Below are 17,880 nucleotides of genomic sequence, written 5' to 3'. Positions count from 1 at the left end.
TCTAAGGTTTCTTTCAGCTCTTAATATATATTTCGAGTTCTTTAATCCTGGTTAATTCTCATCCATCTTATGAGAGCAATACTGTGCACCACCACCAAATGAATGAATGAGTTGCATCCTTTTTGTATTGTGGGGCCTGTTTGGGACTTGTTAAAAAACTTCTGAAAATTAGTAGCATAGAACGAAATGTGCTAACTCAAAGAAGTTGGACATCTAAATAAAATTTAAGATTTCTATGTAATAGGTACATATAATTCTTTAAAAGTAGATTATGGAACATGATTTTTTAAATTTATAGACTCATTTGCTGCATGCATACTATATTGAGAAACATTTTAAAATAATTCTATAATCCTATTTAATTTTTTTCAGGTAATTCATGTCAGATATAGTCTTCAGAGACCAAAAGAAATGCAAAGCTAGTTCCATTAACATATATGATTGTCTTTGAATTGTCCTGACTTATTAAGAATCTCTATAATTAAAAAGAATAAGAGGCAATTCTTCGCAGAAATAAATTTAATGCATTCCTTAAAAAACAAACAAACAAGTTGATTGCAGAAAGAATTCTATGCTAAGTTAAATTCTTTAGGAATTGTTAGATCATTGGTATTTGGAACATGAATAAAAGGGCTTCTCTTGACAAAATAATAATTGCAAAGACTTTTATAGTTAAGCCTTTGGGGGGAAATACAAAAAGAGGAATGTTTACTATGATAGCAGAAAGGGAAGTTGTAAAGCATATATTTTCTGTAGGAAAATGAAATCTTAATTAGCAAAATACATTGCATCATTTTTTATAGGTGCTATATTAAAGTTTTTAAAACTATCAAGATAAGTTAGAAGTTTGCAAGAGACCAACCCATAATAGGTTTCAAGCAAAGTGCATTCTTTCCCATCATTTACTTCCCTCCACTCAAGAGGCATTTCTTCGCCATTCATTTCAGAGGATGTGAAGATGAATTTATAGCAGCATCGATTATACCTAATGTGCTTCTTCCCAGAAAACCGTGAACTATGGATGGGTATGAGGCCAGCATACTTGGCGCAGATTCCTATAAAAACATCAGCAGGTATTGCCAAAGGTGCTTCCTTGAAAACCACGTACATCATACGGGCTACATCTTGGGATACTATAAAGGCCTCTCCACTGCAGTAATCGGGGTAGTACTTTTCTGGATACTCACTAACTGGAACAAAATTCTGGCTTTGAGGATCTCTGTTGGGCATATCCTGATGGATGACTCTTCCCACGTAGATGTCTTCAAGGTGGTCTTTTAAGTTGAGGAGATAGTCTACCAGGCTAGGGAGATTGACAAACAACTCTTCATTGACCTTGAGGATGAACATAGCATTTGGGCAGAAAGTTACAGCCCACTGCATCATCATGATGGTCTTTAATGTTTGGTTCCCAGAACTGTCCAGGAAAAACCCTTCAATAATATCTCTGTATTTATTAGATTCCATATTGATGTCTTGCTGAGAGGTTCCTAGATTTGGCATTCCTAAGGCAAATAATGTGATTATAGGATATCCTCGTATAGTGGTCACATTAGCCCAGGTTTTCCTTATCAAATTTCTCCTTGACCCATTTTCTGGACTGCTAAAGATAAGAGAGAGTAAAAAGATATCTTCTCCCTTGCATGCCTCCTTCTGACTCAAGATAAAAAATTTTGAGAAGTTATATTTTAAGGGTTCCACATTTAATTTTCTGGCTTTGTCCTTAATCTCAAGAACTCGTACATCTACATATGGTAATGATTGTAGAAAGTATTCTTCCACAAAGTCAGCTCCAAAGAGCAGAGCATGAAACAAGATGACATTAAATAAAATGAAGCACCATTGGTGAGTCCGAAGCTTACAGAATGTCACCTAAATAAGAAGAGAACATATAGTAGTTGTCTGCACTCATCTGAAATTAATGGAAATATATTTAAAATAGAAAGCAATTATTTACTATTACTCATTTGATTTAGCTTTTGATGTTATCATTTATACAGAATTTGTTTCTCCTTTAATACAAGAAGTTCTATTTTTCTAGTTGCCAAGCAATTTTTTGTCAACTCTAGTATAATTTGAAATGCATTTTTGGTTCTGACCCATGTTTCAAAGGTGTTTTATTAATACTTATGTATAAATAATTTTAGATAATATATAACAAAATAATGTGCAAACATAACTTTACAGATATCCCAGTATATTTCATATTTATGAAAGAACTCAAGTGCTCATTGGCACCAAATTAAAACGGCATGGTTTCCTGTTCAAAGAGAAATGCACAGTAATTTTTAATTGGAAAAATAGAACAAACAAGAAACTGCTATAGTCTGTTTTGTGGTGTGGCATCAGTAGAAATCTACTGAAAAGGATCTGAGTTGGAGAAGGGGAGCTTGAACCCATTCTCACTGGTTTGTATAATAGAGCCTCCCACCTTCACTTTCACATCAATTAAATAGAGAAAAAACTTCTATTCATCTGTAAAATGAGAGGATTAAACTCTATAGGCTCTAAGATTCTTTCAGTCTTCAAATCTGTAATTATCTGGGGGTCCTCATTTAGCAGTACAATCTGAATTTCTCATTTTCTTAGTTTGCTTGCAACATAAAAAAATGGCAAACTTTTACTATTGTATTTAGCCTAGGACATTATAGAAGCGAGGTTATCTATAATTCAGAATCTCTGCCTCTCACAAGAACAGTAACAAATGCCTTAAACATTGGGGGGAAAAAAAAAGTTTTACCTGCATATTATCTGTGAATGAGTTCGGAATTCTCAAAGCACTTTAGTCCAGATACGGATTTTGGTTCAAATGTATAGACAAGATGAGTCCATTTGTAACTGAAGTGGAAACACTTTATGTCTGGAACTTTTAGGATAAGGTTTCTCTTTAATCAACTTGATCCTTTGTTCCAGCTTACTTGATGGATGCACAGAAATGCCCATGCTCACATACACACACAAACACACTGATCATATTGCAGTTGGAGAAAACCCAAAGTAATAGAACAGTCTGCCTAATTCATTAGTCTCTAAGACTGTAGGAAATCATTAAAAAAAACTGTTCCTTGATGTCAGAAACAGTTAATGAGGTATGGGACATGATATCTGGAGTTATGTTTATCCTTGTAAGCAATAATTTGTTTACTTGAATTAAATTGTTTTTCTAGTTAAGTTTTTTCAGTATGGTTGGATTAGATGATCTTATGAAGTCATTACTGTCCTGTAGATGACAAAAATAATGCAGGATTTTGTAGGTCATGCAGTTGGAATATGTGCATTTAAAGGATTTAAACGAGGATCCATTGATAGACTGTGATGACAGTGGGTTGATGGCTCTAGCATGAGAAGACCCAGCCCCCCAAAATACACATTCTCTTCTTCCCTTTTTGGGGATACACACTAAACCTTTCTGGCTCTCAATTTTCTCATCTGTAGAATGAAATGATGATCTTTGGGTTTCCTTACAACTCTAGGTGTGATCCTGTGCCTTAGGATTGGCTAAATGACCTTTTTTTTTTTTTTTTAATAAAGTCCCTAGCATATGTGTTGAGCTGGAAGTTGGCCTGCCCCTGACATTTGGTGATCTCTTGAGTCTCTTAGCATAAGAAAAGGGAAGGAGAGAAGGTGGATTTTTTGGGGGGTCTGTTTTAAAACCATCAAAACATATTTTGTAGCTCTTGTAGAAGCAGTATATAGTTGAATAGAGTTAAAAAATCTGGAGTGTACTACCTATTTTGCTGCTAAATTTATGATCTTAAGCATATAGCTGAGCCAGGGCCTCACCTGTAAAATGATTTGAATTAATTGTGTAACTACTTTCAGGTGTGAAAGTTGTCACCTGCATTCAATGAGTCTAGTCCCTCTCTAACACTGACATAAGGTATAAGACTTGTTTGAACTTCAGATAAATTTCACTGCTTCAGTTTCCAAATTATTAGGAAGCCAGGATCAATGAATATATTTCCAAAAAAGCTGATGATAAGAAGGTAGGAATAAAAATTGTGAATGAGACGGAATCAGATACTTGGAACAATCACAGAAACTCCCAATTAATAGCGAGGCAGGCCCTGGCAATGGGAGACGAAAGGCTCTTTTAAAACCGCATCCTGACAACTTTCTAGAGGGACTTTACTGCGTTTCCTGTTCATCTTACCGTTGGTTTTTACACAGGCCTTTTTTTTTTTTTTTTTTTTTTTTTTAATTTTTATATTTTCTCCCAACTATATCCCCGTAGATAGGCGCAGGTTGGCAATCATCTCCGTCTTTGGGTTACTACGCATGCTTCCTTCACGCTCCTCGCGAAGCGGAGGTCAGACATTCTCTCGGAGTACTTCCGGTTAGTGTCGCCTCCTCTCGCCCTTCCCCTACCTAAATCGTCAGTTCCCGGGGGACGAGTCAGGCGCGCGAAGATGACGTACTGCGGCGCCGGAAGCCGCTCCCCTCCGAGCTTGCGGAATCCAAGCGGCGGCCGCGAGTCGGTGTGTGGGGCGGGGGCTGCGCGGGCTGGGGACGGCGGGGCGACCCGAGGTGGGGAAGAAGGGATTTTGAGTTCGTCTGACCCACTGTGTGTGTGTCTTTGTCTCTCCCTGTCCAGGCGCCATGGCTGCCGAAGGGGCCCGGCCGCTGCGAAGCTCCGCCGGCCCGCGGGCGCCCAGGCGGCGTGTGTCCGTCCCGAGGCCCCGGGTCCCGGAGCGCGCCCTCAGGTCAGTGCCCGGGGCGGGAAGCGGCGCGCGCGGGGGAGCGGGGGAGGGGGAGTGTGTAGGGGGGAGGATGGTGTCAGAGGTAGGCCTCTCTTCTTCCCTCCTGCCCCGCCTTTTCCTCTAGTCCAGCTGTTTCTGCCAGTCCGGGCTCTGAGCCCTGACAGCCGCATCCGCTCTGCAGGGGAGCTCCGCTCAGAAATCTCCATCGCCATAGCAATTTTAACCCCTGTTTGTAAAGCATTTGAAGGCCCACCACGCTGACTGTGGTTTTGTGATGTATGTAGGACCCGTATTGACCCATCTTGCAGTTGATGAAGTGGACATTCAGAGAAATAAAATGATTAAGATTGACTTGTTCAGATCCACGGACCTAGTTAAGAAACCAAAGCTGGCTTTTGCGCAGGATCGTGCAGCCAGCAAACGTAGCATAGCGCTTTGGAGTTTGGGGACCGCTCTGCACATATGTTTATGTTGACTCTTACAATAGTCCTCTGGAGTATTACTGCAGGTACTAGGTTAAGAAACCTAGGCCTGTTCGCAGTCAGTAGTTGAACTACATCGCACTAGTATGAGCTTTTCCTCACGTACATACGTACATGTGGTTATTTCTAAACTATCTTTTTGACTGTCGCATGCATAGAGATACTTCAGAGCAGGAAGGAGACCCCTATTTCAGTTTTACCCAGTTCTCTCTTCTGTATCTGTTGTAGTCATAACAAAACATTTTCCTGTATCACTGAGATATACAAAGTATTTCTCTCTTAATCTTACTAGTAAAGTATATGAATAGTATTATCCTCATATTATATGTGAAGGAACATCTTTGGAGAGACTTTGACCTACTGGAGGTCATTCGGCTGTTAAATGGCAGAGTGATTATATCCAGTCCACTGGATTCAGATAATCACACTGCACTGTACCATGCTGCCTATGCTTTACACCCTCCACTTTCTCCTAAGGCAGCATACTCTGCATTCTAACCAGTTCTTTTTAGTCTAAATTTTAGAAAGTTTTGCTTCTGTTGATGTAGAGCCTAATAAACATCTTTAGTAAATTGTCTTAATGATTTTGAAATGAGGCATCGAGCCATTTAACTAGCATTTCTTATTTGCCTGTTATGCCAGGCGTTGTGGAAGGAAAGGATACAAAAAAAAAAGAAAAGAAAAAGAAATGATGCAGTCCGTTTCCTTGAGTTTGCATGCTGTCAAGAGAAACAACATATTGAAGTATATGTAAAATCAATGCAAGGTAACAGGGAGAAACACTAGCAATTGAAGAGAACAGAAAAGACTACATGTAGAAAGATGGCATTTGTGAAGTACTTTAAGGTTTGCAAAAAACTTTCCTTACAACCTTGAGCCTCAGGAAGAACAGGAGAGCATTACGTTAGGTATAAGGAGAGATACAGAGTTTAGGCAAGAAACCTTGTGATGTTTATATTTTATTGGATGATAATATAGATATCTGTGATATCTATAATACACAATAAAAATTTTAGAGGATATTAGTAATACCTTTGGCAAGAGGCAGCTTGGTGTAAGGGCTAGAGAATTGTTCTTGAAACCAAGAAACCCTGGGTTCAGGTCTTCCTCATATTACATACTAGTTGTGGTCATAGGTGAGCTACTTTCTGTCCCAGTGCTTCAAGCTACTCTCTGACTATAAATTTGCAGGACAGGTGCCATTCATTTTGCAATGGTGGAGGAATTTCTTCTTTGGAAATTCTATATACAAATAAAATCACAGATCCAGATTTTACTAAGGTGGGAGTTGGGGATGACTTCATGGAAAAAAGTAATATTTGAATTGGACTTTTAGTATATTAGGATTTCAGAAGTTGGAAGGGGGCTAACGGGTCATAGGGAACAATATAAGCCACGGGAAAAATAAAAGCACAAATTTTATTTGGGGGGTATTTTAGTTTGAACTTAGAGCCCATAAAGAAGGATAAATTGATAAAGATTACAAGGTAGAAGATGTTAAATGCCAAGCAGAGGAGTTTCAGCTTCTAGATAGTAGGAAGGCTCTCAAAAAAGTTTTAGTTGGGTGATGAGGTGACCAGATAGGGACATAAGAGTGATTGTTTTAGGGCCAGAACAAGGAAGGTCTTTGAATTCTAATATAATGAGTTTGAACTTTATTTTATTTTATTTTATTTATTTATTTTTTTGAGGCTGGGATTAAATGACTTGCCCAGGTTACACAGCTAGGATGTGTTAAGTGTCTGAGATCAGATTTGAACTCCGGTCCTCCTGAATTCAGGGCTGGTGCTCTATCCACTGCGCCACCTAGCTGCCCCGAACTTTATTCTTTAGGAAATAGAAAGCTTGCTATAGAAAGAGAGATTTCAGTCCTGAAGGGTCCTTAGAAGATCAGGCCCAGTCCTCTTCATTTTACAAATTAGGAAACCAAGGCCCAAAGAGTTTAAATGATTTGCTCAGAACTACATGGATAAATTACATTTCCCAGATTTGATTACAAACCTTCTTTAACTCTTCAACATAGCTTTTCCCCACACTCTATTGTATTTTAGAAAGCTAAGGCTTCTTTTGAAATGTCTTAAGATCTTTGTCAATACCTAGTTTTTCAAAGTGCTGTGATCTTTAATAATTTGGTAGCATAACAATTTATAAAGCACTTTAATATTTATGTATTATTTCAGGGATTATGATCATAGAGTTTTAGAGTTATGAAAAATCTTGGAAATCATACTCCAACTCCCTTGTTTTACATACTGTTATGTGAAAGAACAAGTATAAAGCAATAGAAATTTAGAACTGTTAAAATGATCGATTTTCAACTCAGAAAGTGAGCATCAAAAGCAGGAAGTCACAGAATAGTAGAATCTAGCTTTTCTGATTTCTTCACATATTTAGTTAATCACCAAATTGTATCTATGGGGGCAATTGGCAGGTCAGGGGCAGAATATTATGTAGTTAACACAATTTCATGTAAAATGGGCACTTAATAAGAGTTTGTTTAAATTGAAGGGGAAAATAGAATAGGAAAAGAAAGAAAGGTAGAGAGAAAAGTGCATTTAAGAGTACCAGTTGTCCCTAGTCCCATGCAGTAGCACCAATTAAATCAGTTACTTGTGTATTTCCATTATCATATTATTATCTATATTTTATTTATTTATATAGAATACATATAGATATATAGATTTGTTATCTATATCTATAATATATCTATTAATATGTATATATTATCTATTATCTCCCAGAACATTGAAGTTTATACTGAAGTAATTTGTCTTAACATTTTATATTTTTCTTGTTTTTAGAATTCAGCTTAACCCAACCATGTGTCTGAACACTTAATACTTCCTAGCTTTGTGAATCTGGGCAAGTCACTTAATCCCAGCTACCTCACCAAAATAAATAAACAAACAAACAAACAAATAAATAAATAAATGAATAGATTCAGTTTACAGTGTCCTATCAAAACAAATTCATTATCCGTCTATCAAAAGAAATTCATTATCCATTTGGTAACTTCTGGAATCACGCAAAATATTTAAGACAGTGTTCATTTTCAGCTTTAAATATGTTAAAATTGTGATGCTTTTCTATAAAATGATATATTCTTTGAGTAGCTGAATGAAAAAGTAACTCTTGAATAAGGTGTAATTAAACTCTGGACACTTGAGAAATAACTTTCTAAATTCCCATTAAATAAAAGATAATAACTTCTAGTTATTAGTAGGAAACTAGTAGGCTTGAAAGTTATTCTATTTATAAGGATAGGAATAGAAGCATATTATTGTCAGGGTCAAGATGAGTATATGAAACTATTTCACATGTTCATTGGTTAGAATCTCCTAGAACTCATCAGTGGGATCATAATCATATTAATTTAAGTCTTAGGTAGGAAACACTGATTTATGATTATAAGTAGGATTTTTTTTACTAAGATATTGAAAAAATATATTTAACTGGAATTAAAACAAGTATCCAGCCATTACAAATCAAGGCATTTGCCATATAATAATAGTTTACATTTATATATTGCTTTAGGTTTTCAAAGCATTCTGAAAGTATATTATCTCAGTTGATTCTTATAGCAAGGTAGGTAGGATGGACATTATTCCAATTTTATTGGTGAAGACAAAACTCTTAAAGGGGAGACTCAAGTTTGCCCAACTGATTAATAGTATAGTTAGTTCTAGTACTCGAATCTCTTGATTTCAAGGCTTGTATTATCTGCCATATCACATTACCTCATGCAACATATAGGACATTAGTGATTTTTGAAGAGGTAAACCTGACTATTGTTTCAAAATAAAACAAAATTGCAAGATGACTAGTACTACAACTAGTGCAGTATTTAGTATGATCAATATTGCCTGCAACTACTTCAATTTTTAGAACTTTCAGCATTTTTGTGCTATTGTGACTTTATTACTCCCTCTAACAGTTTAAAACTGGAAATAAACAAAAGGCCAAATCTGTAGAATACCTAAATTGCTGGGGGGTGGGGGGTGGGGTAGGATGGGATGGGATGGGATTGAGTAAGAAGATAAGGTAAAGGAGAGAAATTTGTCAGCTTTTGTTTACATTGTGCTACACATCAGACAATTTTTTTATTTTTTTGGGTCCCCACTGAATTGATTGACTGTTTAGAAGTTAATAGAAATAAGTTTTTCTTCTGACTTGAAATGATTAAAAATAAAACACCTACAATTTTTTTTTTAGCTATAATAGGTTGAGTTAGAAAGGGACTAAGAACCTTACATGTGTGTGATAACTATGAGCAGGTTTAGTGTTAGAAGTAGAAGGGGTCTAATTTTCTCATTTCTTAGAATGATAAATCAGTATTAGTGAGACAATTGACAATCTAGGGTCACACATCTAGAAAGTAACGAGGTTATCTCCTTGATATGTATCCTAGATTCTTAGGCTTTCTGACAGATTCTGTTTGTTTTATAGTGATTTGAAATTGTTCAGTTGCTTCTGCTGATTAATCAGACTTCTTCCTGCTATGCTTATTAGGAAAATAATCCTAATGAACATGATTAATATAGTTTAATCAAACTAAGGGAGTTCATTTGTAACTTATGTTCTATCCTTTTCCCTCCATAAAAAAAAGTATGGTATTCAGTGAAAGCTATTTTTCAACTTCTCTTGGTCATAAAAGATTTTTATATTTTCATAATTAATAGGATTGAAGTTAGAAAAAATTAATGGTCAAATTTGGGGAAAGTGTAGATAGCTTTCCTTATCTTTGTTCCTTCTTTGGGATATATTTGATGGTTTTTAAAGAGTACTTTCATATGTAACTTCTAATTACTTTCTTTGCCTGTCTAGCTCTGAGTAGCTTTTCTTTCTCAAAGGGACAGGGGGAGAATTGTCATTTGGTTACATAAATTCATAGGCAACAACAAACTTAGTATTCTTTTATACTGTAACGGATTGCAGAATATGCCATACCTGAATCTTTAGTTCCACTAAGAATACTGAATTTTGGCTTGTGGAGATTATCATTCATTGGAGAGTATGAGTATATACTACAATATAGAAAAAGATATTAGTACCCAAGTGAGACTTTTAACAAGTTTTTCTCCTGAGGTATGGAATACCCATAGGATATAGTGTTAATATTTTGCTTTGAACTTAATTGATTACATATTTCCTGCTTCAATTAATTGTTCAGTTGAGTTGATATTTGCACTAGTGTGGTAGTGAGTCTGGCCTTTATTACTGTAACTGTAACCTTTCTGAAAGATCTTAGTAATAATGTTTTTGATGATCATATATATCATCACCTTTTGAGATTTTAGCATCTGAATCTACTATGAAGGGATATAAAATATTTGGGATTGTTGTGCCATGCCATTAAGCAAATTAAATTTTGAAATAAATTTTCCACATGTTTTTATTCAGATAATACACCGTAAATTTTTTACATTGAAGATGCATGTGGCATGTGTTAGTTTCATAATGATAGAGTAAGTTATAATGATGCTATTTCAAAAATTGTATTTTATAATGTTTAGAAAGAAATGTATTTTTTTATGCATGGAGATAACTAAGATATTTATGGTGCATTAACTATGAGTGTAACATATTAACTGTTTAACATGATAAAATAATGCTAAAGTTGATACTAATCTGTAATTTTTTTTAGCATTCATACTTGTACTGTCCTTTTGAGCAGAACTAATACGATATTTTGATGTGCCACAGGTAAATTTTTCCATAACCTTATGGAGAGAAAGGACTTTGAGACATGGCTTGATAACATTTCTGTTACATTTCTTTCTCTGACGGACTTGCAGAAAAATGAAAGTCTGGATCACCTGATTAGTCTGAGTGGAGCAATCCAGCTCAGGCATCTCTCCAATAACCTAGAGACTCTGCTCAAGCGAGACTTCCTCAAACTTCTTCCTCTGGAACTCAGTTTTTATTTGTTAAAATGGCTCGATCCTCAGACCTTACTCACATGTTGCCTCGTCTCTAAGCAGTGGAATAAGGTTATAAGTGCCTGTACAGAGGTATGGCAGACTGCCTGTAGAAACTTGGGCTGGCAGATAGATGATTCCGTTCAGGACGCTTTGCATTGGAAGAAAGTTTATTTGAAGGCAATTTTGAGAATGAAGCAATTGAAGGACCATGAAGCCTTTGAGACCTCATCGTTAATTGGACACAGTGCCAGAGTATATGCACTTTACTACAAGGATGGACTTCTCTGTACAGGTAGGAATTGCAGTGACTCAATGAGTAAAATAGCAATTCTATTTTTCTTTGCTCTTTTACATTGTAACTTTTAAAAATAATCTTCCTCAAAATTATAGTTTACAGATACAAAAAAAAAAAAATTCCCCTCCTTTGTCCTTTTACAACTGTGGCCTCTTGCTAGAGGGAAAAAAGAAATATTTCTACCATGTCTTTTCCACTTCATATTCTGATGAGTAGAGATCTTTGGAATCTGTTGAGATCTGACAGTAAATGAAATTAAAGTCTTGATTAGTGGAAGAAATATAGGATTTCAATGAAAAGTCATGCTTCACCCTTGTAATATATGGGTTTAAGAAATTGACTTCATAAATGCAATATGGGGGAGACATGGTTAAACATCAGTTTTTTAAAATCTGGAAATTTAAGTGAAGCACAGGCTCAATATGAATCAGTTTGGGAGTTGGAAACTGAAAAAAACAGATCTGAACTTGGGCTGCATGAAGTTATATTTTGAAAGAATAGGGATGTCGTTGTCCCATGTATAGCAGACCATGTATAGAGTTTTGTTTCTAGTTTTGGACAGCATATTTTAGGAAGGGCTAAATAAAGTGGAGAGGATCTGGAGGAGGGTAACCAAGATGGGTAGACTTTGAATCTGATATTTGGGAATTAGTTGGAAGAACTGAGAATGTTTAATCTGGAGAAGAGAAGGCTAAAGCATGTATTTGAAAGTTTGTCATATGGAATAAAGATTAGATTTTTAGGATCAGAGATGTAGAATTGGAAGGGATATCATATTATTCAGGAGTTATTAACCTGGGTTCCATGAAGTTTTTTTCTTAAGATTTTGATAACTATGTTACTTTATAATTGGTTTTCTAATACCATGTACTTTATATTATGTATTTCAAAATATTCTGAGAAGGATCTATCAACATATGACCAAAGGCATTCATGACAGAAAAGACTAAGAATATTGATGTAGTCTAATCTCACTTTACAGTTGAGAAAACTGAGGCTGAGAGATGAAGGAGCCTGTGGAAGGTCACACCAAGATTAGGTGCACAAGTGAGATTTGAATTCAGGTCTTCAGATTCTCATCTATTGTTTTTTGTCATGATGACTTTGTTTTTTGCCTTAGAAGGCAGAAGTAAAAGTAGAAGCAATGAATGAGAAGTTGCAAAGAGGCAAATTCAGTCTTGGTGCAAATAGAAACTTGTATGTAATTTAGAGCTATCAAACATTATGAGCTGCTTTACAGGATAATGAGTTCCCTCAATCCTAAGTCTTCAAGGAGATTTTTAGGGCATGTATAGTGACTGCAGAGATCCCTTTGAGATCTGAGATTTTGTGATGTCTTAACTTGGAGCAACTAATTTAATTTGTCATTTAGCTAAAAAATTCAAAAGTCTAAAAAGTCTAGTTCAGTTCTCTTGCCACTAGATGCTCAATAAATCTTTGTTGAATTGCTTAATGGGGGGAAAAAAGATCCATTTCAGGGCTAGTAGCTCTCAGCCATGTCTGCTAGGACAAAGGATTAGAGGGTAGGAAAGTAGGTTTTTTCCATTTCCATTCTCATCCAACACATCTTTGATATTCTTCCCATAACAGTCTAATGTTCCTATCTGGTCATGTCATTCTTGCATTTAAAAAAAAAAAAAAATCTTGAAATCTTTTTAACCTCTTATTTTTGCCTTACATTGGAAGACCTCTTCAGTGTGACGCACTATTGGATATCATATTCCTTCCCTCAGAGCAATCTCTGTGTAGTCAAATTAGATTGCTTTCTGGCCAAAGAATATGCCCAGCATGTACTTTCTCCCTCTGTGCCTTATTCACTCTTTACTTTGTCTGAAATAGCTTCCCTTTCTTTTTCCTATTGAAATCCTTCCCATCTTGTAGCCCATTTAATTTTCCTGATCCTTCTTTCAGCGACAGTATTCATCATATAGATATAAAACAACTTCTTTAAATTAAAGCTTTTTATTTTCAAAACATATGTATGGATAATCTTCAACATTCACTCTTGTACTCTTGTTCCAAATTTTTCCTGCCCTTCTTTCTACCCTCTCCGCAAGATGGCAAGTAATCCAGTAATAACATGTGCAATTGTTTTATACATCAAAATAACTTTGTTAACACTGTTTTACATTACTCCATTGTACTTAATGTATTTTTATGTATAATGGCTATCTGTGTAGATTTTTAAAAATTCATATGCTCAAATTTAAACCTGGAAAGGACCTTTAGAGTTTATCTAGTTCAATCTCCTCATTTTATAAATAAGGAAACCAAAGCTTAAAGAGATAAATAGATTTGCTGAAATTCATATAGCTAGAACCAAGCCAGGATTTAAACCCAAGTTTTCTATTCCTAAAATCAGCATTCTTTATCACTCTTCTCCTTTTGGACAGAAAAAAGAATTTGTGGGGAGGGATGTCTACATGACTGATATCTGTAGTATAACATCAAGTATTGTTTATAGTATTGAGCGATATTGCTGAAAGGCTGATATGTAGAGAGAAGGACATAAGTGGCCAGCTGTATTTGAAAAAAAGAAAAAAACTGTTGGGCAGGGAGTACATGAGGTTTGCTTCAGGTTGCATTCAGAGTCAATAGTTTTTTTTTTTTTAGTCTCAGTATTATTTTTTTCTAGTTGCATATAAACGTAGTTTTCAACATTCATCGTTGTAAGATTTTGAGCTCCAGATTTTTCTCTCTCCCTCTCTACCCTCCTCAAGTCAGAAAGCAATCTGATATAGGTTATACATGCACAGTCATGTTAAACATTTCCACATTAATCATGTTGTGAAAAAAGATTCAGAACAAAAGGGAAAAGCCATAAGGAAAAAAAAAAAACAACTTCAAGCAGTGAAAATAGTATTCTCTGATCTTCATTCAGACCTCATAATTCTTTTCTTTGTATGTGGTTATGTGGTCAACATTTTTCATCATGGAGCCCTTGGAATTGTCTTGGATCGTTCCATTGCTGAGAAAATCTAAGTCTATCATAGTTGGTCCTTGCACAGTGTTGCTGTTACTGTGTACAGTATTCTCCTGGTTCTACTTATTTCACTTAGCATCAGTTAATGTAGATCTTTATAGGTTTTTCTGAAATCTACTTGCTTGTCATTTCTTATAAAACAACAATAGTATTCCATTATATTCATATACTACAACTTATTTACCCATTTCCCAATTGAAGGGCATCCTTTAAATTTTCAGTTCTTAAGCACCACAAAAAGAGTACTATAAATATTTTTTGTTTTTTTTAAATATTAGGGGTCTTTTTTAATGATCTTTTTGGAATACAGATCTAATAGTGGTTTGCTAAATAAAAGGTATGCACAGTTTTATATCCCTTTGGACATAATTTCAAATTGCCTTCTAGAGTGGTTTCATTAGTTCACAATTCTACCAACAGTGCATTGATGTTCCAGTTTTTCCACATTTTCTCCACCATTTATCATTTTCCTTTTCTGTTATATTAGCCAATCTGATCAGTGTGAGCTGGTACCTCAGAGCAGTTTTAATTTGCCTTTCTCAGTGATTTAGAGAATTTTTTCTTGTGACTATAGATAGCTTTAATTTCATCTGAAAACTCATAGAGCAGAAAATTTTTAAAAGTCTTTTATTTTTCCAAATACATGCAAAAATAGTTTTCCATGTTTTCCTTTGCAAAACCTTGTGTTCCAAATTTTTTTTCCCTCTTTCCCAAGATAGCAACAATCCTATATAGGTTAAACATGTGCAGTTTTCCTAAACATATTTCCATCTTTATATTGTGCCAGAAAAATCGGATCAAAAGAGAAAAAAACAGAAAAAAGGAAAAAAAAAAAACAACTAGCAAACAAACAATAGCAATAACAATAAAAGGTGAAAATACCATGCTTTGATCCACATTCAGTCTACATAGTTCTTTTTTTGGATGTTGGTGGCATTTTCCCTCACAAGTCTTTTGAAATTGCCTTGAATTACTGCATTATTGAAAAGAGCCAATTCCTTTATAGTTGGTTATCACATAATCTTCTTGTTATTGTGTACAAAGTTCTCATGATTCTACTCACTTCACTTATCATCAATTTGTATAAGTTTTTCCAGAGCAGAGATTCTTAATCTTAGGTTTGTGAACTTTAAAAATATACAACCCTTACCTATAACTGGTTTCTTTTGTAATCTTATGTATTTTAACTTAAAAATATTGGGGTCGTCCATAGGTTTTGTGAGTTTAAAGAAAAGTTGCCCAAGTTTTAATCTTTGTTTAGAAGGAAATGGTGTGGGGCATTCAATTCGGTAGTTGCTCATTGATGTGCACACTGAGTAGCATGCCTGAGTATTTCAAATTTAAAAAATATTGGGGTAGTCCATAAGAGGGATCCATGGCAAAAAAGCTTGACCTCTGACACAAAAGGGCTTCCTAATCTTTCTGATACTAAAAACAGAACTAGAAATTATTTGTCCTTTTCTTCTCTCTTTTCTGTCTCCCTCTTCCCCTTCCCTACAGTGGTGTCTGACTATTTGTGACCTCATTTGGGGTTTTCTTGGCAAAGATACTAGAATGTTTTGACATTTCCTTCTCCAACTTATTTTACAGATGAAGAACTGAGATAGGGTTAAGTGACTTGCCCAATGTCACACAGTTAGTAAATAAATATTTGAGATTGTTTTTAAACTCAGATCTTCCTGAGTTGAAGTCCAGGGCTTTGTTCACATCGGATATACACATTTTGCTTTACCTCCTTTTCCTAAGCCCATTTATTTCTCTGCATAGTAGGTATTTAATAAATTTTACATAAAATAAGTGAATGAGGAAAGGTAAGTTAGCAAATAGTGGGACTTTTAAACTACTTTCTAGAAATTGGCCTCTTGATTTGAAGGAACATACGGACATTTTTGTCTTGTCATCTAGAAGCCTAATTTCTTTGAACATAATGCTACCTTTTAAATGTAAAATTGTGACCCAGATTCACCATCCGGAGAGCATTTATTCCAAATGACTTTTCTTTTATAGTGTTGATGCGTATAGACAAATTTGTCTACATTCTTATGATCAATGGCAGGCAGTTTTTGAAGAGGAGGGGTTCAGTTTCATAGTGGATCTTCTATGATATTGAGACAGCATATTATAATGGGAAAGGTCTTGGATTTGTTGTCAGAAGACCTGGGTTTGAGTCCAGGCCCACTGCCTAGCTCTCTAACTATACAAGTCACTTAATATTTAATATTGACAGATCATTAAGACAAGCAGCATGATGCAGTGGACTAAAAAGCTGAATTGGAATTAGGGATAACTAGATTCACATCTTATTTCTGGCAGATTTGACCGAAGTCAGGTCTTTTAACTTTTCTGAACGTCTATTTTCTTATGTAAAATGAGGATGATTACACTCATAGAACTTACCATACAGAATTACTGGGAGGAAGAAATGGAAGTGTGCAAAATTAAAATGCTAATAAATGTCATTATTATTATTCTTAAAGTTTCTGGATCAGTTTCTTGACTTAGAAAACAAAGGTAGTAATAAATCATGCGTAATCTTCCTCAATAAGCAGTTGTGAACAATATGCTTCATAAACTTTTAAGTCCCACAGAAATATATTCTATTTACTAGCCTTATACTCTTACTAATTAAGCTAAAAATACTTCCACTTGGCCCATTGTTTTTAAACTACCAGTTTGATTTCTGTGCTGCTAGAGCATGCTAGTGTAGTAGATGGAAACAGTAGTACTGATCAAAAAAAGCTTCAGGTCAAATATGCTGCATGAACTTGGATTACTTCTCTTTAAACCTCACTTTTCTCACCCATCAAATACAGTGTTGGATCAAAAGATCTCTGATTTCCTAGCTCTGAATTTAAAAACTAAATCTTTGTTTAGAAGGAAATGGTGTGTGGCATTTATTCCAGTAGTTGCTCATTGATGTGCACATTGAGTAGCATGCCTGAGAATTTCAAATTTTAAAAAATCTGAATATAATAAGTGTTGAGCAATCATCTTGGGCCAATGCCTAGCATTTATGTGTTCTCAATACTTGTATGCATTTTATCTTGTCATTCACTGACAGCTGAGGAGTTTTGGAACTCATTAACAATCCAGTGCTAATGTGAAGGAATGTAGAACAAATAAAAAGAAATAGGTTTCTCTTGCCTCCTAAAGCATAGTGTTTTAATTGATAGTAGAATCCTAAGTTTTTATGGACCCAGATCCACATCTATATCTATCTGTTAAATGAATCTTGGAAGTAATTTAGTTCTGCTGCATTGGTTTGCTTTATTTATGTTCAGTGCTTTTTTTTTTTTTTTTTTTTTTTTGCTTAAATTGCAGCATTTATTCCGTTTTTATGTTTTTTATTAGTACTGAATTATTTGCATTGTGCTTTCAAAATAGTGACATTTATAAGTTGTTTAGTTTTATTTCTGACTTGTGTAAAGCCAGTCAACTCATTTTAAATGTTATTGTTAAATATTTTTTAAAAGAATGTGGACAGAATATTTTAAATGAT

The 17,880-nt window shown here is 35.1% G+C and overlaps 2 protein-coding genes across 3 annotated transcripts in view; one reads left to right on the top strand and one right to left on the bottom strand.

Moving 5' to 3' along the window:
* Nucleotides 1–637: 637 nt before the first annotated feature.
* On the bottom strand, nt 638–4,318 carry B3GALT9 (beta-1,3-galactosyltransferase 9). Its single transcript, XM_074284819.1, has 2 exons — nt 4,277–4,318; nt 638–1,872 (listed from the first exon to the last, which is right to left on the bottom strand). Exons 1-2 carry the CDS (start codon nt 4,316–4,318, stop codon nt 769–771), a joined length of 1,146 nt encoding a protein of 381 aa, XP_074140920.1. The 3' UTR covers nt 638–768.
* Nucleotides 4,319–4,320: 2 nt separating this feature from the next.
* Nucleotides 4,321–17,880, top strand: part of FBXW2 (F-box and WD repeat domain containing 2) — a 35,092-nt gene continuing 21,532 nt past the window's right edge. The window contains exons 1-3 of one of the 2 annotated variants that reach the window (XM_074292921.1): nt 4,321–4,478; nt 4,595–4,703; nt 10,886–11,395. In XM_074292921.1, coding sequence (XP_074149022.1) covers nt 4,410–4,478; nt 4,595–4,703; nt 10,886–11,395 — 688 coding nt within the window. In that variant the 5' untranslated portion in view covers nt 4,321–4,409. The remainder of the gene's footprint in view (nt 4,479–4,594; nt 4,704–10,885; nt 11,396–17,880) is intronic. The other variant, XM_074292922.1, reaches the window with a different exon arrangement.

This window comes from Sminthopsis crassicaudata, chromosome 2 (genome assembly GCF_048593235.1).
Source record: "Sminthopsis crassicaudata isolate SCR6 chromosome 2, ASM4859323v1, whole genome shotgun sequence".
In the NCBI taxonomy this organism is placed as follows: Eukaryota; Metazoa; Chordata; class Mammalia; order Dasyuromorphia; family Dasyuridae; genus Sminthopsis; species Sminthopsis crassicaudata.
This window is presented reverse-complemented; position numbering and strand designations above follow the sequence as displayed.

Excerpts from the sequence above, each read along its gene's own strand:
- B3GALT9 (XM_074284819.1), bottom strand. The coding sequence starts at position 4,318 with ATGTCTGACCTCCGCTTCGCGAGGAGCGTGAAGGAAGCATGC. Across the intron at positions 1,873-4,276 it reads GGAGCGTGAAGGAAGCATGC|GTGACATTCTGTAAGCTTCG; the intron begins GTAGTAACCCAA and ends CTTCTTATTTAG.